The sequence below is a fragment of the Archocentrus centrarchus genome, chromosome 5 (assembly GCF_007364275.1).
Source record: "Archocentrus centrarchus isolate MPI-CPG fArcCen1 chromosome 5, fArcCen1, whole genome shotgun sequence".
Taxonomy (NCBI): Eukaryota; Metazoa; Chordata; class Actinopteri; order Cichliformes; family Cichlidae; genus Archocentrus; species Archocentrus centrarchus.
Genome location: NC_044350.1, coordinates 12,734,340 through 12,758,258, shown reverse-complemented (window position 1 = coordinate 12,758,258; position 23,919 = coordinate 12,734,340). Strand labels below are relative to the sequence as shown.

Here is a 23,919-nt window from a genome sequence, read left to right as displayed (position 1 = left end):
TACTCTTGCCTCTCTTGTCCAATGAAAGCTGGTCTTTTCTGACCCTGCCCACTTCAACATCACCCCAGTCTTTGTTTCCTGTTCCTTCTCACTCACTCACTCACTCACTCACTCACTCACTCACTCACTCACTCACTCACTCACTCACTCACTTGTTTCCTTTTCAACCTACAATGTTTTTTCTGTCTCCAAGGAAATGTGTTTTGCAGTGTAAACATGTAATAGCGTTCTGAGTAGATAACGGAACTACAGAGACCACACAAACCAGAGCTCATAAAAAAAAAATAACAGAAAGCAGCAGTGGACAAGCAGTCCCAAAAAAAGCACATGTTTCTATGAGAGTTAAGAGTTAGGGAATATACTGTATATGTAGAATTACAAATAAAAGCTAAAGGGTAACATTTTTTTGGTGATGATGCATGCTTACACTTTATAAGTATGCAACAAAATACTTTTGGTTTGCCAATGAAAGGAATAATGCCCAGCACTTACTGCATAGTTTGCACGACTGTGGTCAGCTGGGCCCACAATAAACAGACTGTGCCAACCTTCCCATCTAAACTAAACTGAGTACAGGACACAACAGCAGCAACCAAAACAGGGAGCTCAGAAAGGTCTTGATCAGAGTAAGTACAATGAAAAAAATACTACAAGTGATACTATAAGTGATCTGACTTGCTAACAAACTCACACAACTGTGACTGAATTCCAACACAATGAGTAGGATGAGCTAAAATGAATAAAGAAGCCTGACATGGTGTTAGGAAACCCAGTGACACTCAAGCTTCTAATGCATCTGAAGTCTCTGCAAGAGATGAAAAACAAAGGTTAGCTGATACCTGGGCCAGAATACAGTCGAAAGGAAATAAAAGCTGCCCTCATTCACTTGTCACAGTATCTGTATATATCGGTTCTATTGAGGATTCTGAACAATTTTCTTTGAAGTTTTATCTTTTGTGCCTTTCATGAGAACTACTATTGAATATGACACTTTTCACTTATTCTTTGAGAAACACAAGAAAGAAAGAAAAAAAAAAGCATACTGTAGTGTTACTTCTAGATGTTCTAAAAACATGTGTGCAACATGGTAAGAGACCAAATGAAACCAAACGGGCACGCGAGAAAATAAAAACTGGAGAAAATAATTGCTCTCAAAGAATAAAACAGCATAATTTTCCTAAATCCAGCTTGCAGTATTTAGTGTTCCAGCATGACCTTGGAAGGGTTTATGTGAACCTTCAGTTGTAGCCAGAGAGGATTTTCACACTGAGCCCCTAGAGAACTGAATAATAAAACCAAATGAAGCACCCACAGGGGGAAATTCCAAAGACTCAAACAACCTCCTGAGCTCCCCAGCAACCTAGTTCTTTTCTTTCTGTTCTTTCCTCACGTTCAAACGTGATCTGCTTTCCTCCCAGTCTATTACTGTGTATTTATTTAATAATTTCATTAAGTAACACCCAACATGAAGAAAAGAGCCCATAGTGCAGAGTAGCAAAATTGAAAAGAAAAAGCAAAAATGCACAGCACAAGCAGATCAGAGGACCGATAAATTAAATCAGCATGACTCATACCTCATGACTGCGTTGCCACTGTCTCGTTTGTTTGAATGTGTGTTGGCAACCTTTTCCCCAGCACAGTAAATCCAAAACCTTGCAGTGACAAAAAAGATAAAGAAACTTGACCTACAGCTTTATATAACACATCTTTAATCTCTAACTTGCAGCAAATACCCCTGATTCAATCAAGAGTCTTTTTTTTGCCTCCTCACATGATTAAGATTTTTTTTTAACCCCATCTACTCTAAGATGAGAAAAGAAAATAAGGGAATACTGGTGAGAATGGAGTCTGTGAGTCATAGTAACACACAGCATGAGTCTGGAAACCACTGCAGAAGTTTTTGTTCTTTTACAAATCTTGTCAGATTACTGCCATTCTCAGCCTGCTGTGGCCTTGAATGAATTTAATTTCCCTTCCTCTTTGTCTTTGGTTTCCTTGCTTTTCCATGCAACCTGAATACTCCCAGACATATACAAAATACAAAATGTGTATTTGCATAGATTCATATACATGATTATACAGATAATGTGGTCCCCTCATATATACATGACAGAATGCTGACATACATGTGACTGTGATACACTCTTACTCACTCACATGCTTGCATCCTCCCTTCCTCTTTTGGTCACTGACTCACCCAAGATGCTCAAAGATTCCAAAGAAGGGAGTTTGTTTAAATTAGTATATACAAAACTGTGTAAAAGTCTTGAAGCATCCCTGAGTTCTTTTTATTTTGCTTCCAAGGAGTCAGACTTTCTTGCCATTTTTAAAGTGGTCTTGAGCAATAGTTCTCCCAGCTTTCTGAAGGTCTTTCAAAGTTTTACTTTGGACATTGGCTGCTTTCTAAATTTCAAACACATTTGTTGCTGTTTTTTTTTTAGGTGAATCTACAGCAGATGAACAGTATCTTAAGAAATAGGAAAAACACCAGCAAAGACCTGAGAGATGCATCTGACCCTTCAGTTGATCCCTCTACTGTTCACTGAAGCCTCATCAGAAATGGTCTCTGTGGAAGGGTGGCTTGTCAAGAAGCCATTCTTAAGGAAGGCAAACAGGGAGAAAAGGTTGAGGTATGCCAAATTACACAAGAACTGGACTGAAAATCAGTGGCCACGAGTCTGATGGAGCAATAAATCAAAATTTTTAGTTCAAATCTTCATCAGTTGGACAGTTGCTAGACAGACCTGCCTGGCAGAGGGCCCAGTCCGCAAGATCTTCTACTCCCATATCTGGCAGAACTTCGACAGTATTCTGAGGGAGACTGAGGACATTGAGTCTGAATGACCCGTGCTCCATACCTCCATCATTGAGATTGCTGCTTAGAGCTGTGGCTGCAAGGTAGTTGGTGCCTGTGGTGGTAGTAATCCCCAAATCAGATGGTGGCTCGGGCAGTGGCTGAAGCAAAAACTTGGGTGTGGGAGGAGGCTGATGAGGCCATGGAAAAAGATTTTTGGATGGCCTCGAAGTGATTCTGCAAACTGTCAGGTGACTCAGGAGGGAAAGTGATGCTCTATTTACACGGTTTATAGTGCAGGTGGAGCACTGCTGACTTCAACTGAGGCTATAGTCAGGCAGTGGAAGGGATACTTTGAGTACCTTCTTAATCCCACTGATATGCCTTCTGTATGTTGTAGGGCTGTCTTGGTTGACATGCCTCTGCAACATCGCGTGGAGATCTGGGGTGTTGCCATGGGATTGGCAGACCAAGGTGGTGGTCCCCATTTTTAAGAAGAGAGACCGGAGGGTGTGCTCCGACTATCGGGGGAATCACACTCTTCAGCCTCCTCGGTAAGGTCTATGCCTGGGTGCTGGAAAGGAGGGTCTGTCTGTTAGTCAAACCTTGGGCTCAAGAGGAACAATTCAGTTTTCATCCAGATTGCTGAACACTGGACCAGCTCTTTATCCTCTCGAGTCTACATGTGTTTTGTGGAATTGGAGAAGGCATTCAATGGCGTCCCTATGAGTATCCTGTGGGGGTGCTGCAGGAGTATGGGGTGTCTGGCCTGTTGTTGTTGGCCATTCGATCTCTGTACAGCCGCAGAGAGAGCTTGGCCCGTATTGCTGGCAATAAGGCGGACTCTTTCCAGTGGGTGTTGGATTCTGCCAGGGCTGCCTTTTGCCACTGATTCTGATCAGAATTTTTATGGACTGAATTTCTGTGCATAGCCAAGTGGCAGAAGGCTTCCACCTTGGTGGCCTCTGAATGTCATCTCTGCATTTTGCCGATGATGCGGTTCTGTTGGCTTCATCAGGCCTCCAGCTCGTAGTGGAACGAGTGTGAAGTGGCTGGCATGAGAATTAGCACCTTTAAGTCTGAGGCCATGGTCCTCAGCCGAAAGAGGGTGGAGTGCCAAATCCGGCTCAGGGATGAGTTGCTGCCTCAGGTGGAGTTTAAGTATCTCTGGTTCTTGTGCACAAGTGACAGTAGAAGGGAGTGGGAGATTGACAGACTGATTGGGGCTGCATCTGCAGTGATGCTGGTGCTGCACCAGTCTGTCATAGTAAAGAGGGAGCTGAGCATGAAAGCGAAGATGCTGAGTTACTAATCAATCTATGTCCCTACCCTCACACATGAACTTTGGGCAGTGAATGAAAGAACGAGATCAAGAATACAAGCGGCAGAAATGAGCTTCCTCCGAAGGGTGGCTGGCCTCTCCCTTAGAGATAGGGTGAGGAGTGCAGCCCTTTGGGAGGGGCTCAAAGTAGAGCCACTGCTCCTCCACGTCGAAAGGAGCCAGTTGAGGTGGTTCGGACATCTGACTAGGATGCCTCCTGGGCACCTCTTGGGTGATGTCTTACCGGGAGGAGGCCCCAGGGCAGACCCAGGACACTTTTTATATCTCTCAGCTGGCCTAGGAACATCTTTGGGTCCCCCTGGATGAGCTGGAGGAAGTGGCCCCAGATAAGCGGATGAAAATGGATGGATGGATGGATGTATCTTCATCAGTATGTACAGAGGAGGCCATGTATGTACAGTGGAGGCCAGGAAAGAGGTACAACAGTGAGTATCTACAACCATCTGAAAAATACTGTTGAGCCTCTGTCTGTTATGCAGCACGAACTCAGGCCATACTCAGAAATGAGGACTCAATTGCAGGGACCCAAATGATCAGCCACGTGAAAGTCAAAGAATGCTTTATTCACAGCGTGAAAACACAAAAACACAAATATTCTATGGAGACTCAAAAGGGGCTGAACAGAAGCGGGGCTTGGGAACTACAGGGTCTTTCACTCATCTAAGCACTTGAAGCATAGGTGGGAGGTTTCCGGGGAGAATCGTGGAAAAGGAGAGGAGAGTTAATGGGAGGTCCCAAAGATGGTTAACTTGCTAGTAACGGGGGAAATGGAGGGCTTACTTGACAATGTGTGGGATTCCTCTCCGGGAAGGAGAAGCGAGGCGGTGTGCTGGCGTGAATCCAAAGTTCTGAGGTTACGGAAGGGCAGGCAGATGACAACTGGAGAGAAGTGAGGTGATCCGATCCTGTATGGAGGTGAGTAGCACAATAAGTGGGTTACCAGCCATGAATGAGTAGCAAAGCACAAAACACAAAAATCCAAAAAACACGAAAGCACGAAATAATCTCCAATGCTGGTGACCTAGTTATCATGAATAGGTAGCTGACTCTCAGGCGAGGAGTGAAGGTCTCCACTGGTCCTCAAATACGAGCTGATGGAATCCAGGTGTGACAGACTGCTGCAAGAGACGAGGCTCCGCCCAAGGGGAGGAGAACCAGCCCAACCCAAGCTCCCACAGAACCTCACACACCAGCACGAGTCACGACACTGTCATGGTTTGGAGCTGCATTTCAGCCAGTCATGTTGGGGATCGTGTCAAAACTGATCAGATTTTGATCAACCATGCAATACCATCTGGAAAGAATTTGATTGATGATGGCTTCATTTTTCAGCATGAAAATAATTCCAAACATACTGCCAGTGCAGTAAAGGCAAATCTGGATAGAAAAACACACAATTGAGCACTATCAGTCATGGATTGACCTCCCCAGAGCCCAGACCTCGACATTACTGAAGCAGTGTGGGATCATCTTGACAGAGAACAGAAGGCAGCCAAAATCCAAAGAAGAGTGTTGAATGTCCTTCAAGAAGCCTGGAGAACTATTCCTGAAGACTACTTAGAGAAATAACACAAAAGCTGCCTAAGAGAGTTCAGGCAGTGTTGAAGAATAAAGGTGGTCATACTGACTTTCAAGTTCATTAGAATGTACAAACTCTGCTTTTGCCTTATATACTGTATTTCCATGTATGTTTGCACATTTCAATAAATCCTTGAACCTATTTCTCAATTTCCTGGCAAAATATAAAGAATTTATGAGTAGCTCAATACTTTGACGAAGTACTGTATTTATCAATATTTTTGGTTAATGGGCCCTGTGGACCATTGGCAGAGCATAAGATTTGCACCACCGAAGTTATTAAAATGTGTCGCCTAAGAGACATTTTCTCTGTGCAATGTCATGTTCATTTCTAGCACAAAGACATTTCACAGGAAGACATAAAATGAGCCTGAGCTAGGAGTTTGAGCTGATGCTCCAGAGAGTCACCCACATGCCCCTTTGCACAAGGAGACTAAATTGGCTTAGGTTCATTTCAGAGTAAGTTCAGCAGTATAATAGACTTTTAAATATCTTTTTAAATGTCAATTTAATCAGTTTCTTCATAAAAGAATTTGTAAAGTAAAAGGCACACATGTTTGAGGAAATATGGAAGTGCATTCACCATCAATGAATTTCATCCTCTGAGTGTGGTGGCAGTCTGGTTTAAAGCTGCTGGCGTATTTCAATCTGGCCCAAAGTGGTATAGACTGGCAGACCAATAATGTCATGCCTAAGACCATATAGGTCAAAATCAACACCATCCTTATAGTATGGATTATACACTATATTGCCAAAAGTATTCACTCACCCATCCAAATCGCTGAATTCAGATGTTCCAATCACTTCCACGGCCACAGGTGTATGAAACCAAGTACCTAGGCATGCAGACTGTTTCTACAAACATCTATGAAAGAATGGGTTGCTCTCAGGAGCTCAGTGAATTGCAATGTGGTACCGTGATAGGATGCCACCTGTGCAACAAGTCCAGTCATGAAATTTCCTTGCTACTAAATATTCCACAGTCACCTGTTAGTGGAATTTTAACAAAGTGGAAGTGACTGGGAGCAACAGCAGAGCGGGTTCAGCATGTGCTGAGGCGCATAGTGCACAGAGGTTGTCAACTTTCTGCAGATTTAATCACTACAGACCTCCAAACTTTGTGTGGCCTTCAGATTAGCTCAAGAACAGTGCTTAAAGAGCTTCATGGAATGGATTTCCATGGCTGAGCAGCTGCATCCAAGCCTTACATTACCAAGTGCAATGCAAAGCATCAGATGTAGTGGTATAAACCACACCGCCGCTCGATTCTATGGCAGTGGAGACATGTTTTCTGGAGTGACAAATCAAGCTTCTCTATCTGGCAATAAAATGAATGAGTCTGGGTTGGTGATCGCCAGGGTTATTATAGTTAACGAAAACGAACGAAATAACGAAAACTGAAATTGAAAAAACATTGTCGTTAACTGAAATAAATAAAAACTATAATTAAAAGGAAAAAACGATAACTAATTAAAACTGAATTGTGAGTTTACAAAACTAACTAAAACTAACTGAAATTATCGATAAACTGACTTTCATTTACTTGTTTTTTTGGGGGTTTTTTTTAAGCCTTGTGGATTGATATGAAATCATTGTTTCCGCTCTCCGAGTTTAAGCTGGGAGCGCCACAGGACAACTGTGTGAGTGCGCATGTGCGTGCGCTCACCGCGCTGGTCCGCAAAGTAATGGCTGCGGTCTGCAGAGAAAGCGGCAGAGTCCCGTATGGAGGTTCTTTGAGTACAAACACCTGCACACGACCACAAGATAATTAACACACACAATCCAGCTACACAAGCATAAATGCGGACATGAGGTCGGCAACTTCTGTAGGTTGTGTACAGAGGCCGCAAAGACCCTGCAAGTTTAATTAGCGAGCATCTAACCAAGCTAGCTCCAAAACAGAAGCAGCTTCAGGTGGTGAGAACATCAGGATGCAGCTGGATTTGAGCTTTGACTCCTTCAAAGAGTTTGTTTTTGTTTAACACCACATGTAGGCGTTATTAATCTGCTGCACTGATGCTGAACTTTATTGTGGAGTTTATTGTAGAATTTATTGAGTTTGGGAGTTCATGTTTTTCTTTGTTTCTCCCTGTTGATGTTCATGTGTGTCCTTAATATTACACACATTTAGCATGTCTTGTGAACAGTTGGTTGTTGACTATATTTCTTTAAACTGTATCTTTTGTCAAGTTTTCATTACACAATAGTCACTTTTGCGCCTTGAATCTTACACCTGATCAGGTATGAAAATACTAAAACTAATACTGAAACTAACTGAAACTAACTAAAACTAAGCATGAAACCAAAAATAAAAACTAATAAAAACGAGCAAAACCACTCTGAAAACTAATTAAAACTAACTGAATTAGAGAAAAAAAAGTAAAAACTAACTAAAACTAAACTATAATGTAAAATCCAAAACTATTATAACCCTGGTGATCGCCAGGGGATTGGTATTGTCTGCATTGTGCCGAGTGTAAAGTTTGGTGGAGGGGGGATTACGGTGTGGGGTTGTTTTTCAGGAGTTGGGCTCGGCCCCTTAGTTCCAGTGAAAGGAACTCTTAATGCTTCAGCATACAAAGACATTTTGGACAATTTCATGTTCAAAACTTTGTGGGAACAGTTTGGGGATGGCCTCTTCCTGTTCCAACATGACTGCACACCAGAGCACAAAGCAGGTCCATAAAGACACGGATGAACGAGTTTGGTGTGGAAGAACTTGACTGACCTCAACCCTACAGAACACCTTTGGGTTAAATTAGAGCCGAGACTGCGAGCCAGGCCATCTTATCCAACATCAGTGTCTGACCTCACAAATGCACTTCTGGAAGAATGGTCAAAAACTCCCATAAACGTACTCCTAAACCTTGTGGAAAGCCTTCCTATAAGAGTTGAAGCTGTTATAGCTGCAAAGAGTGGGGCGACATCATATTAAACCCTATGGATCAAGAATGTGATGTTACTCAAGTTCATATGTGTGTGAAGGCAGACGAGCGAATACTTTTGGCAATATAGTGTATTTCATCAAGTATTCTATTCCTTCTCTGCAATTCTCTTTACTGAGGCCACCTCCACAAACTAACCACTAGGGGGCATGAGTCTCAAAGCAAACAGATCTACTGTAGAGGAAGAAGAGGTGGCACTCTGCCTTCCATATGCTGCCTTCATCGAGTTTATGTTCATTGAGTTTTCCGAGTTCCTGGATATGGAGTTCATGTATTTGTGGTTGTTCTTTGTTTGAACAGGCATTCAAGGTTGAAGCAGGAAACGAGTTTTTATACCATCTTCTCCTGATTACTTTCAAGGCTCGGCAGGCTTGGATGCTCTTAAACAGAGAAAAGTCCAACTTTGAGACCAAAGATTAAAAAAAACAACACCTTGTAATTTTATTAATATTTTTATACACATGCTTTTATGCCATTTAAAATGATCTGCATTTTAATGTTTTATCATATGCCATTTTAAAATCAAATGATAGATATAGATAGATTGCTGTTTTATATTAATGACTATCTTTATCCATCAGCATACTGTTTAGTGAAATGAATGCTGGAGTCAGTGATAACTGCTCATATAACTGTCAGTCTGCATGCTGTGCATCCCACCCTGTCCAAAAGGAACAACTCAGTGAGAGTCAGTGGTTGTGAAATAGCTGTGCTTCTTATCTCTGCTAATTGCCCTCTTGTATACCCACCAGTTCATCTTCTCAGCACCCCTCCTCTCTGCCTTGTAGCATGTATGTGGATCTCTCTCAGCACATTCCTGTCCTGATGTGTAACCTAGCAGCTTCATACAAACCATAACATCACCGGCCTCTAAGGAGGCTAAAGGCTGGGGGCTTAACTTCTTAAATTACCGTTTTCTCTTTTCTCACACAGAAAAGAAAAGAGGAATTATTGGGAGAGATGAGACAACTAACTCTGATCATGTGTTAAAAAGTTAAGTTAGCACAAAATGCAGCTCTGCTCGTCAGCTAGTGCTTGTCGGACAGGCTGAGTTAATGAAGCAGCAAAAACCCATTGACTTGTACATATATGGTTGTCTCTAGCTTTAGCACAAGTGCTCTATTGTGAAGAATCACGTCACCGTTTGAGACGAGCCAAGTGAAACACACATTTTTTGATCAGTCCAAAGCCTGCAAGTCTTTTTCAGGTTGTACTTTCCACAAGATGTGCCCCCTGTGCCTGTTCACATTCAATCTTTGCACATGGCAGCATACCATGGGATTTCTCTCCTTTCATGAGCTCATAAATAGGTGAAGTCTTTTTTTTTTTTTTTTTTAACAGATAAAACCTGGAAAACAAAAGAACAGACTCATGTTGAAAATGTTAGTAGAGGGAACAAGTTGGGTTATTTGGTTAAATTTGGCAACAGCCATTGAATTGCCCTGAAAAGCTCATGAGTCATAAATCTGCCAAGTGATAAATGAATCACAATTTCCACAGTGTGAGATGATGGATGGAGCTCATATTTTAAATAAGTATGAAAAAGTGTTTTTCTCTTGCATCCATCTATCTATCTATCTATCTATCTATCTATCTATCTATCTATCTATCTATCTATCTATCTATCTATCTATCTATCTATCTATCTATCTATCTATCTATCTATCTATCTATCTATCTATCTATCTATCTATCTATCTGGCCATTGATCCATGCGCACCTACCTACCTTACACCTACATATATCGGTGTGTGATAAGTAGTCTTTCTATTGTATTGCCTCCATGGGGTTATCAGTATTTCTTTGGGTGTGTGAAACTGTTTAAGACTGAGGTGCTGCCTGAAATGAAAGAAAAAAAAAGACAAACTTTGTTTGCACTTCACTTGCTGATATGGAAGGAATGTTTATCAATAGTTACTCTGTGTGTGTGTGTGTGTGTGTGTGTGTGTGTGCGCGCACGTGTGCGTGTGTGTGTGTGTGTGCGCGCGTGTGCGTGCGTGCCCGAATGTGTGTGCACAGCATAGCTTGGTGGTACATCAATTATAGCTGACAATGAAACACCCAGTCCATTACATAGTTTCTTTGTGCAATCTGTATGTTTTTAATGCAGAGTTTACATTTCAAATATGGTCCAAAAGGTAAAAATCAGCTTTCTGTAATTTTTGGTAATAAATGTTAAATGACATTTGTCAAAAACACAAAGATAAAAAAGTGGTGGAACGTATTCAGGGTGTAAATCTGCAGTTGTTCTCTAGACTTCACACAGTCGCTGCCCACCAACAAGGAGAGGGCATCACACTGTCCAACCACAATTTACTTTGTCATATATCACGCCTGTGAGAAATGTCATAAAGTAGAAGAGAAGCTTATAAAATTACGTGCTTGTTTATTATACCCACTGTTTGACTTTATATTCTGATGCTGTGTGTGTGTGTGTGTGTGTGTGTGTGTGTGTGTGTGTGTGTGTGTGTGTGTGTGTGTGTGTGTGTGTGTGTGTGTGTGTGTGTGTGTGTGTGTAAAATACAATGAGGATGTAGACTGTATGTGTCTAAGGTGTGACTAAAGCATTTGAAGCAAATGATAATTTCATGGTTGTAAAACAAGTGTAATATAACTGTTGTTATGAAGTATGGTAAATGCAGCTGCACACAGTTTGTTTTCCAGTTCTCCAGGACTTCTGCAAGTAGCTTTTTCATAAATAATGTCACTCTGAATATTATGTAATTCTGCTTGTGCTTTTAATGTGCTATAAATGTGTAGCATGATGCAATTTTCTCCTCTGACTTTCCCTCATCTCGCCCCCTCTTGCTCTTTCTCCCCCCTTATCCTTCACTCCCCTACTGAGGACACCAGCCAATCGCACCTCAGCAGGGTTCCTCCCCTACTCTGTTAAATAGCACACAGGACCAGGGTGGGTCTGTCTGCCTGACTCTCCTCTCAGCAGTCTCTCCTCTCACACCACCTCAGTGCTACAGACTTCCTCTTAAACCATGTCTGCCAGAACTATGAAGACCACCACCTTCTCCACTGTGTCCTCACCCAGGGCCCGAACACAGGGCTTCAGCAGCCGCTCCTTCTCTGGCTATGGAGGTCAAGGTGTGGGGAGTGCCAGGCAGAGCTATGCTGGATGCAGCTCTTATGGAGGATTGGGCAGCAGTGGTGCTGCTGTGGGTGCTGGGGGGTTTAAGATGGTCAGTGGGTTTGTCGCTGGGGGATCTGGACAAAGAGTAGGTGGTGTAGAGCTTGGATATGCAGGCTTTGGTGGAGGTTTAGCAGGTGGCATGGCCAATGAAGCTGTGGCCCCCATCACAGCAGTGACAGTGAATAAGAGCCTGTTGGCTCCCTTGAACCTGGAGATTGACCCCACCATCCAGGCAATCCGTACCCAAGAGAAGGAGCAGATCAAGACCCTGAACAACCGCTTTGCTTCCTTCATTGATAAGGTCAGTCAATGTTGTATTGAAATTTGAAATTCTATATTTGAAATGTATACTGCAGAAACGCATATTCAAAAATGCAGAAAACAAAAGAAGCAAAGAATCCATACTTCTGTAACTCTAGTTCTGTTGACAGTAGTGTAGAGATGAAACTAAATTTGATGCAGAGCAGAAAAACAGCAGAGAAAAAAACACGGTGGTATGGAAGCCAAAATAGGGAAAGATGAAAGATATCTGATTTCACAATGGAGCTCATCCTTAAGTCAGCCCCTGTCAAAATGTCATAACAATGTGCCATTTATAGAGTGTGCTGGGAATATTGCCTGGTTTGTTTAATGGCTTTCCTACTTCAAATGTTTCCCCTCTCAGGTGTGATCATAGAGCTCAGATAAGAGGATCAACTTGGATACAGAGTACAGGAGTGGGATGAAGAGCAGAGAAATTTAGCTTGAAGGAGCGCATTCCCCCATATTAGCAATATTTTGCAAAATGAGTGGCTGTGAAAGTAGAAAGTAAAATGTTAGCCATCTTTCGACCAGAATCCAGTCCTGTAAAGTCTTATTTACTGCATGTGTTATATTTGTTCATTACCTGATTTTTTTTTACAGCTTGCTCTGTTTTCTGCCAGAGACACACCAGATTCTTTTGTTATCCGTCACCGTAACCCATAAACATGTTCTCTAGTTTAACAAGGCACCCACGAGAGTAGGGTGGGACAGAAGTTAACATAAAAATCAATCACACTGAGGATAATTCCTCTGCTTGTAAAGAAAGCTTACTCATCCACTCCTCTACATACTAGTGTGATATGGCACACACACAAACAAGCAGTGTGTCTCTCCTCATGTTTGCTGAGTGGTAGCAGGACCCCACCCAAGGTCATGACGCTGAATAGAAAAGTTGTAAAGGGGTGAGCCATGTCACAATTGAGAAACACTGCCACATTGTGTTGAAACATGACAGAGGAGTATTTGCTGGAGGCGCAGAGAAGTTCAATTACTCATTTTTCTTTCAGTTACTCTTTGCGTGTTTTGTAGTTAAACAATACCCTACCACATATCTCTGTGAGCAGCCACTCCATTATTTATTGTTTTATGCTTAGCCATTGTTTTTTTTCATCCACCAAGTCAAAGCTTCACTCATCACACACACTCACACATTTCTACACTCACTTATTTCCTTCCTTTTTTTTTTTCTATTAAGCATTCATCCACCTTTCAATCTTCAGGTACGCTTCCTTGAACAGCAAAACAAAATGCTTGAGACCAAATGGAAACTTGTGCAGGAACAGACCGCGTCTCACTCAAATATCGACGCTATGTTTGAGGCCTACATTGCCAACCTGCGTAAGCAGCTGGATAACTTGGGTCATGAAAAAGTCAAACTGGAATCTGACCAGCATCACGTGGCAGGCCTGGTCGAGGACTTCAAAACCAAGTGGGTGGAGTTGAAATTTTAAACTGTAATCTTACTCTGTAACATAAAAAATATAAGATATACTTTATTTATCCCAGATTTTTGGAAGTTCTTGAACCTGCCAGTGATTCCGTTTTTCCAGTGTTGTACACTCGGCTTTTATGAAACTTGCAGAACTATTTTTAACTTTCAAGAAGATAGAGCAGATAAGGAGATAAAATAATGACTTGTATTATGATGGGGCATCACGAGCTTGAATATTCACCACAGCAGACAGAACCGTATGTTTGATTTGGCAGATTTCTTTTTAAAATGCTAGATGCTCTTCCTGATGCAACACTCCCAGGGATTCCTGTTTCCTCCTGGCCTCGAACCGATGATTTTTCACGTTAGGCAAAAATGGTAACCTCTACACAATGGAACCACTTCCATAAAAGCTTATGAAGCCATCAGTTTTTATAAAGCATTTTTTTCCTCACAGTGATGCTATACAGCCTGTCTTAATTTATGTAATTATCTCTCTGCAGACGAGGTATCTTTACCTGTTTTTGCCTAGTGTTAAAATTCTCCTTTTTCCCAGGTATGAGGATGAGATCAACAAGCGCAATGAGAGTGAGAACAACTTTGTCCTATTAAAGAAGGTCTGTGGAGACTTTCTAGTGAATGCTTAATCTCGAAACTATAATTAGCCTTCATGCTCACTGAGCAAACAATGGCCTTTTTAAAACTTTGGAGTCAGGATGATAATGAACAATGAATGTTCTTTTTTCCCAATGAAGGACACAGACGCAGCCTACATGATCAAAGTAGACCTTGAGGCCAAACTGGATGGACTGTCCGATGAGATTGAATTCCTGAGGCAGCTCTTTGATGCAGTAAGAACCTCATTCTACTTTTCACTTCCACCTGAATAAATAATATTGATACAGAGAGTTGCATGTATATGTGTGCATGTGTAAGTATTATTATTTTTTTTAATGTTCTCTTATCCTGTGTAGGAAATTAATGAGCTGCAGAGCCAGATAAAGGAAACATCTGTTGTGGTGGAGATGGACAACAGCCGCAATCTTGACATGGACGCCATTATCGCTGAAGTGCGTGCCCAGTATGAAGATATCGCCAGAAGGAGCAGAGAGGAGGCTGAGTCATGGTATCAGACAAAGGTGGGACCACAAAGCCACAGAAAATTAAAGCTGACAATTTGTAGATCATCATCTGTGAGGACAGTCCATCAAGCTCATGTCATGTTCATAAACACTTAAGACTGAGGAGCGTGAAGGCTCTGATTGTTACTTAGATGGTATGGGATGTATTCTCTTCTCTATTGCCCTCTGTTGCCTAAACTCTGGGAATCACAGCTTTATTTACTTTTATTGTAACATTCTCAAAAGCTTCATATACAAATATATCAAAGAGCAAAAAAGAAATATGGATCTGGAGTTTGCACACTGTGTGTTGCAATGCTGCAATGTGCTTTTTGTGATTATCACATTAAATGTACCAAAAATGTGGTGAAGAAAAAACACCTCTTTTCATGGCAGTATGCAGAAATGCAGCAGTCAGCAGGTAGATATGGAGACGACCTGAAGTCAACCAGGGCTGAGGTCGCTGACATTAACCGCAGGATAATGAGACTCCAGTCTGAAATCGACATGGTCAAAGCTCAGGTGAGGAATAAAAATGCTTTCATTGATTTGATGTATTGATGTATTGACAAGTAATAATTCAGCGATCTATGTCCCTTGCCTAATAAAGACTATTCAGTCACTCTGCTTGGCTTCTTCCACTCTTAGCGAAGCAGTTTGGAAACTCAGATCGCAGAGGCTGAGGAGCGCGGCGAGCTGGCGGTGAAAGACGCCAAACAGCGCATCAGAGACTTGGAAGAAGCTCTTCAGAGAGCCAAACAGGATATGGCACTGCAAGTCCGCCAGTACCAGGAACTTATGAATGTTAAGCTGGCTCTGGACATTGAGATTGCTACATACAGGAAACTGCTCGAAGGAGAGGAGAGCAGGTAGTTTGTTACTGTGAGGGTACTTACGTATACTCTACTGTATCTTATATACCAACATAATCACGTTTTACTTGTTCTTGTCTTTTGTTTTTCTTTTTTCTGTCTTCCCAAAGGATGGTGACTGGAATTCAGACCACTGTGTCCAAGCAGACTTGTGAGTTCATATCTCTTTGCAACAGTTTCAAGTCCTGCACTATTAATTTGGGCTATATTAAGCTACAGAAAATGCAGAGAAACCCACATAACCACATTGATATCACATACAAAGGCAGGGTGGAGTGAGTTGCTTAAAGCAGGCTATATGAATCTTGCTGTAATATTCTCACTGATCTGGCAGTAAGAATATAGATTTATGTGACAAGCCCAACCTTGGCACGACTGTGGCAGTGTTATGTGTACATGAGATTTGTGTTAGGCACCTTTATTGTGTCTTGGAAAAAATCACAGTTCATATTTTTAGTTCATATCTTTCTAAACTTCTAATGTGTAGCTGTGAACTACAATGCCTTCGCTCTGGAGAGTTCCTGTATCCCATCCTACGTCAGCTGTTCCTTTGATAAAGCCAAAGCGAGCAGTGGTTCACCGTCAGCCATCGAGGAAGCTGCAGTGAAGAGCGCCACTGTCACCAAGACGGAGACAGTGGTGATGAAGACCGAGGACAAGACAGAGAAAGAGGAGGAGAAGGAGGAGGAGGAACAGGCAGCAACTGAGGAGCCAGATGCTGTGGAGAAGAAGGAGCAGGAGCAGGTGGAGCCTGAAGCTGTAGCCGAAGAGTGATTTTCTATCCTGTTTTGAGAATTTTACAATTTTTTGTTGGAGATCAAGAAAAATCATGACCTTTTCTCCCTGTTATTAAGTCACAAAAAAGATGTTTGTCAACTCCAAGAACACACAAGTTTTCTTCAGATATCTTTGATAAGGTGGTGCTTATTGAGCTTAAATATCCAGACCACAACCCTATAACACCAAGCATATTGATATATGAGTTTATGGGACCTCTCATAAACCAGATGTATGCAATCAGACACATGCAATGCACAAAAACACTGTATGTAGCAAAAGTGATACAAATTAAAACTCATGTATGCAAATTGATATTTTAATTTGCCAGAAGGTTCAATAAACACTGGAGTTAAAAAAAACTAAACAAAAAAAACATTTCTTCTAATTACTTCATGGTTCAGGCTTTTCAGGGTTAAGTAATGACTGCACCATGCTTTTTAAGCCACAAGATGGCAGTATTTCTTGTGTTTTCACTTAGTGTGCCTTCACCAGCAGGAGGCACTGCATCGTTTCAACCTGTTATTCACAGTGTAACAGCTATTAAAGGGGGTAATTTCTATGCTGAGCAGAGTATGGCAAACTTGTTGTAGTGAAACACTTAAATGTGATGCATAGCAGCCACACAAGTTCTCACAATGTCCTGTTTGCACAACAATAAATGTTCAAACAGAAATTTACATGCTGTGCTGTATTTTTCAGTAAACTGTTGGATTTGTGCTGAAATTCACTGACACTGTTATTACAGATACAAAGACCAGTCCTGACAAAGCACTGGAAATCACCTCAATGGGCTTCCTATCTTGTTCTTACAGTCTGGTAACAGTTTCTTTCACAAACACAAACAAGTGCCACTTTTAACAAAGAACACTTTCGAAATCTGCCATGAGAAAAGACGATAATCCATGCAAACGTTTCTCTGGAATAGCTTGCAAGTCCCAGCCTGCCTTGCTCACTCTGTGTCAGGAGTTTCTCTTTCACAGAATGAACCGAACATCAGGCCTTCCTCAAAAATGTCAACAGCTGTTATGTTTTTGTATATAAAGTACAACCAAAACAAAGTAATCCATGAGATAATCTAACAAACAAACAGCAACTCGTCCTAAAGCTGACATTACTGAGAATCGGTGAGTACTTGGAAGGAACATATGTGATAGATCTGAGGACAGGAAAGTTTTCTCTTACAGTCCGTTGTTCCTTAAGAGGCCTTTTGAGTCCATCTAGGAACAGGTTTGGACATGAATTATGGATAGTGGTGCCCCACCCAAGGCCATAGAACCTCTCATGAGGTTAGACAACAAACTTCACAAATATCACAATCCCACCCACCTTTCACAACAATGTACTGCATGTACACAGGGAGAGACTTGAGCATGTTTATGTTTGAAAGACTGATTGGCAAAAAGATAGCGAAAGCACACACAGCTAGGGTTTGGGATAGGAAACAACAACAGACCTGAAATGAAAGCAGCAGCTATAAACTAGCTTTGTTCAGACTGACCCCCCCCCCACCACCACCACCACCACTACCACCACCACCACCACCTTTTTTTTTTTACATGAGAAATTAGCGAATGCATTTGCATCAGACTCATTTGTTTTCACTTTGATAAGACAAGTACAAGACATTTGCTTTTACCTTTTAATTTAATTAAAACTGCAAGGATAGCTGGGTACTTCCATTTGATTTCTCACTGAAAAGTTAGAAAAGAAGACATGATACCATCCATGCTTTCCTGCATATTAAACCTGCAACCCTTAGTTAGTGAAGCTCAGCACGAAGCCTGGAAACAACGGGAAGCAAACAGCCCCGTCAATCCAAGCTTGTTTCTATTTGTTAAAAAAAGGTGGAAACTGATCATTTTGTGTAGGATAACAGCTGGACAGCTGGACAATTTTCTTTCCAAGAGTGTCAACTGGTGCTGGTACAGCATTGTTAACGCTGTAGCTACAGCAGCTAAGCCTTGATGTCACATATTGCTATCCACAGTAACACATGCATCGTATGCAGCCATAAAAAAACAAAAGCATCAAACTTGAAATGGTTAAAAAAAAAAAAACTTAAAAACCGTCAAAGCAATGTAACTTAACCTGTTAGCCATTGTAGTTCAAACCCCAGTGGAAAAAAAAAACATAAAAGAATATGTGACTGATAGTCCAACATCTCCAATGGCTTCAGTAATCCAGGCCCTGCCAGGAGTAGGCCACAAGTATCTTGTTTGGTGTGTGAGCTCTGTAGTATTTGGTTTCTTTTGATTTTTATTTAACCCAGCAACTTATACTTTATTTATTTTATACTTGATCTTCTGTAAATACTCACTGATGGAAGCTTGAACCTGTGTGTGATGATTTTGTTGCCCTGTGCAACAATCTTCTCTGAATGTCTTTTGCCACAGAGATACTCTGCTGTGACAGACAATACATCATGCTGCAGCATCATTTGCTGACCTAACTGCTGAGATACAAACTCAACCACTGGATCCATAATCTCAGGTCAATGAGTCAATTTCATTCATGAAGTCAACGTGATGTTTCCACATTCATTCAGCTGTGTCATCTGCCCTGAGGATCCATTGTACTACATTACTAGTACGCTATGAACGGCACAATCCTCACAGCAGTACTGCCAGACTAAAACGATCATTCTTGTTGAAACAGGAAGAGTTGAGTAAGCCGTTGTTGAAAAGCAACTGACACTGCCCCATTATGTCATATCTGTCCCAGCACCCTTTTCAAGTCTGTGAAGAAAACCTTTGTCAGAGTGTTGAGCGCAGAACTGATAATGTCTAAACAAATGACTACTGTAACAAAGCGCACAACATTTTCTACAAATACTATGAGGTGTAGGATTCAGTATAGACACACTGAACATGTCCCCTCATTTTTAACACACATGCATTTGACATCTCTGCCCTATAAAACCATGAAAGAAACAATGAGTCTTTGTACAAAAACTGCTATTACATATACATACTCACAGCCACTTTGTTAGGTATACTTGTTGAAGCGCACGTTAAGGCAAATATCTAATCAGCCAATCATATGGCAACAACCCAATGCCTTTAGGCATGTAGGCATGGTCAAGATGACCTGTTCAAACTAAGCATCAAAATGGGGGAGAAAGGTGATTTAAGAGACTTTGAATGTGGTATGGCTGCTGGTGTCAGACAGGCTGGTCAATCTACTGGGATTTCCCTGCACAAGCATCTATAGGGTTCATGAAGAATGGTCTGAAAACAGAAAATATCCAGCAGCTCTCTGTGCAAAAATGCCTTTTTTGAGGTCAGATGATAGTGAACAGACAGTCTATTTTGAGCTGACAGGAAAGCAACAGTAACTTAAATAATCACTCGCTGCAACAAAGGTTTGTAGAAGAGCATGTTGAACCTTGGGCTGCAGCAACAGAAGACTACACCAGGTGACATGATACTATCATGTCAATGTTGATCCAAAAAAATCTCTGAGGAATGTTTCCAGCACCTTGTTGAATCAGTGCCATGACAAATTAAGGAAGTTCTGAATCCAAAAGGGGTCCAACCCAGTACTAGTGAGGTGTACCTAATAAAGTTGTGAGACACAGTCACTAGTTGGCCAAGTGAGCTTAAGGTAATGTTATTGTCCTTACTGTTTTTAATCAGCTGGAAGTTCAATTCAAGTTTATTTATACAGCGCCAGTTCACATTGTGAGGAAAAGACCCTATAGTATTCGAGAGAAAACACAGACTAAGGGAGAGGGAAGTTCAATTCTGCATTCAACAGGGAGCCAATGAAGAGAAGCTAATGTGGAAGAAACGGTCTCTCTTTCTCTTCCCCCCTCGCTGTAGCGTGAAGGCTTTTAAGGGACTTTTAGAACAACCATCAGTTTGTCATTAGGCAAACTCAAAAGAGGGCAGAAGTGTCAATCATGCTTGCATGTGTGTTTGTTGAGAATAATCACAAGAAACCGAGAATTGTCTGATAGCAATGCAGAATGCTTGAGGGGCTCAATGTAATATATTCCAATATATTCTGACGTGTCACCTAGTGCCTGATTTTTGTTTTTTCCTTGACAAATATACAAATTCCCCAAACATAAAGGAAATGAATGACTCCATATCCACCCACCAACCCTGTGTACTTAATGCATTCCCTCCCAGTGTTCAAGTGAAACCTACACCCAAGCTCAGAGGTGTGGGGTGAGCCTATAGTGACAAGAAAATGAAGGAAACTTGGCTGTGCTCCTGTGCTGGCAGAGAGTCACTGATGGCTTGGTATGAACAGCATGTCTTGTTGTCACAGTTGTTAATTCTACCTTTATTTTATTGAACCTGTAGAATATACAGCTGTCCCACAGTGAATGTTGCAAGCGCAGATAAGTTCATCCCTGCATGAGAGGAAATAATGAATGCCTTTCTCTGTTTCACCCACTTGCCTACATGCCATTGCTGTAACACTGCACTCTGTACATCTTAAAGCTTTATCATCATATTATGAGGTCTTCAAACAGTAATCAAAATTAATTTTATATATTTTATACAGTGCTTGTGCATTCTCCTGCAGCATGCCAGGCTTGCAATGTACCTTATGTAACTTGTACATTTTGAAGCAAAGCCAAGACAGAAATACAGTGCATGCATTCTGAGAAAAAAAAGGGAAGCGTACCGAGTGCCTAAAGCAGAAATGAGTCAGTCCACGAGCACATGAAAGATAGACTTTTTCCCCCCTTAATAGACTTATTCAAATGTTTGACACAAACTTTGGCATTGCTTTCAGAAGATAATCGACTCATTGTGCATAATGACATCATTACGAATTGAAAATCTAGCCTCAAGTGGTGACTGATTAAGTTATAACAACTGCCCACAATGAAACACGATGACTTGCAACATGTCTCTCCAAAGTTTTATGATTCATTGATGCATACTGGCAGATTTAATAGTCTCAGTGCTCTAAAATTACACCACTGGCAAGTCAGGTAATCCTCACATCCATGTGTCTCATCCAGAATTTGTCTCTACAAGTTTTGACATAAAAGACAACACAAGACATTGAAGACAACTGTTACTTTACTACTACTACAAAAAAAGACCTGCTATTGAGCTTGAGCTGTAGGCTCATTCTCTGCAGTCCTGGGGTGAAGATGACTGACAGATAGAGGATCCACATTAGTAGAAAACAAGGGTGAATGCTCTGGATGCTTGGTAGAGGTGTGCCTCTTTTCTTTTGTGAAACCAGAGCACGCACCTGCAGCAGGTAGTGCTTTATGAAAACTTTTTTTCCACAGGTCATGCTGCAGGACAGTTGCATTTAATGAATGCAATGAAAAAAAAAGGCCAAACTCTATCTGAAATTTTTTTGCAGGTACAACAAGAAATTTCATTGCAAAGGTGCAAAACTGGATTTCTGCGTCAAGGCTGGCTGGGGCCCTCTCCTGTTTGGAGTTTGCAGCAGCATAAAATACTGTTCAGGTGCATTTACGAATGCAAATTTACAAGTCAGATGATTTTACAAACATGTTGGGTAAATTTGCAATGAAAAAAATCTTGCTAATAGGTTTGGAACCACCTTTCTATATTATTCACACAAGTAAAACATTGCAGCCCACTAAAATCTCAGCAGTAAACATAAAGAAGAGATCCCGGCATCCTTAATGCTAAAAAAAAAAAAAAGTGAAACTCTGTGCTCTGAAGCAACAGGGGAATTATCAGCAAACAATGCTTAGTAAAAGTGATCACACCTTCGCTGTTGCACGCCTCTCAACTATCCAAAGCATTTTTACGTTTGATTTCTGACATGTTAGTTTAACAAGACTGTCAACTGCTATTTTCCACTGATAGTGATTGAAAAGCTGTTTACTCCCTGCAGGGCATCTGTTGGAGGTTGGAGGGGAAGGACACTTTGGTTAAAGTGCTGCATAACTCTGAGACACCTGACACCTGGACCAACCTGTCAGCCGGAACCAGTTTGGTTCCAACCATGCGTTTAAGTTACGATCTGACAGAACTAAGTGGCCCTCCCTGGAGGTGACGACCGGTCAGGAATGGAGGATGCTCAGAAGATGTTTCCACAGTTAAACTTTTATTACAGATGATAGCAGAGCAGACTGGTTTTCTGTTTGATCTGTCCTAATACAGTAGTGACTGAAACAAACAACAACCAAATGTCAAATGTTCCTCACTTGTCTGCATGGAGTTTAAATAGTACTTTTGTTGTATTTCTTTTATTATGGTTCTTCCTGGTTGTACTGTGTTTATAAACCTCTCTAAAAGCGTGTGTATATTTAGCAAAGTCTGATAGTTTGCTGATGGAAATCACTCCAAAAAATGGTTTGTAGGCATGACAAATGATGGCATTAATAAGCTGTCACCGAGACGCAGGTCAATCATATCCTCATCTTGGAACTTACCCTCACTGATTTATTGAAGGTAGCTCGTGCATGCAGAACTGCTCTGCATGTTCACGGTCTGTTGCTGTTTGTGTTGTGTCTGTCATTGTGAAGGCGTTGGCCTTCACTGCTGCCTTAATCTCTGATGTTCTCTGATAGAAATACAGAAGTATTTGTTTTTGTGTTTATGTGTGTCTCACACATAACTTTAAGAGTCGCTGAGTCACATTAAATTCTCCTGGTCTTGCATAAAAGAAACAAAACTACGTTCCTTTGTCACAAGGGATTGCCATGGCGGGTAGCTCCATGTGTTTGATATGGGTTTTATGCTGGATGCCCTTCCCGACACAAACCCGAAAGGAATTTTTTGGTGTTAGGTGAACCCTTGAATTTAAAAACACTCCACCCAAATTTAGTTGGAGAATATTGATCTTTCAATAGCTGATACTAAGGTATAATTTATAATACAACTAGCCATGATCTCCTTCTTCTTCTTCTTCTTCTTCTTCTTCTTCTTCTTCTTCTTCTTCTTCTTCTTCTCAAAGACCTGAGACCACGCATCTCAATGACAGCCGTGTGCCCAACCCAAGAGAAGGAGGAGAGCAGCCCAGGCAGGGGGCCCCACGGGCAAAGGGCAAGAGGCCCATAGAACCAGTGACGATGGCCCCTACCACGGCCCGGCCACCCCCACACAAGCCATAGAAGGGCCCCAGGACCCCAGGTGCCCGAGAGGTGCCCGACACCAAGCAGAACCCCCCATGCAACAGTAACCAGTGGGAAACAAATGAAAGGTTTTGGTTATGCTGAATTTGATGACATAGAATCCCTCCTCAGGGCTCTCAGTCTCAGTGAGAAGGTAAGAGGAACTGAACATGAAAACAGTCTGAGCCTTTCTTTAATCTTCAGTGAAGATCAGTAAATAATAATTGTCACAATCTACTTTTTGTTCCTTGTTTACACCAACAGAACCTGGAAACGATTGGATTTGTGTGGATAATGCAGTCCAGTCAAATGATAAAAGTACACCCTGCCTCTCCAGTTATGCATCATTCCATCGTCCTCATTTAAGTGTTTGATAATTTAACATATCATCTCCTCTGCTTCTTCACACCTCAGAAAGAGACAGTGGATCCATGGGTGGCAGAGACAGAGGTGGACGAATGCCTGACATGGGTCCTGACAAGACAGACAGTGACTGGAAAGCTTTTTCAGTTCAGGGTGATGGAAGGAGGGGCAGGAGCCAATCCCT

The 23,919-nt window shown here is 41.6% G+C and overlaps 1 protein-coding gene across 1 annotated transcript; it reads left to right on the top strand.

Moving 5' to 3' along the window:
* The first annotated feature begins 11,591 nt into the window (after positions 1-11,591).
* LOC115780187 (keratin, type II cytoskeletal 8-like) lies at positions 11,592-16,956 on the top strand. Its single transcript, XM_030729234.1, has 9 exons — positions 11,592-12,102; positions 13,325-13,533; positions 14,093-14,153; positions 14,292-14,387; positions 14,511-14,675; positions 15,054-15,179; positions 15,306-15,526; positions 15,640-15,680; positions 16,017-16,956. The coding sequence occupies exons 1-9, from the start codon at positions 11,650-11,652 to the stop codon at positions 16,301-16,303; spliced, it is 1,659 nt and encodes a 552-aa protein (XP_030585094.1). The 5' UTR covers positions 11,592-11,649; the 3' UTR covers positions 16,304-16,956.
* Positions 16,957-23,919: the final 6,963 nt, after the last annotated feature.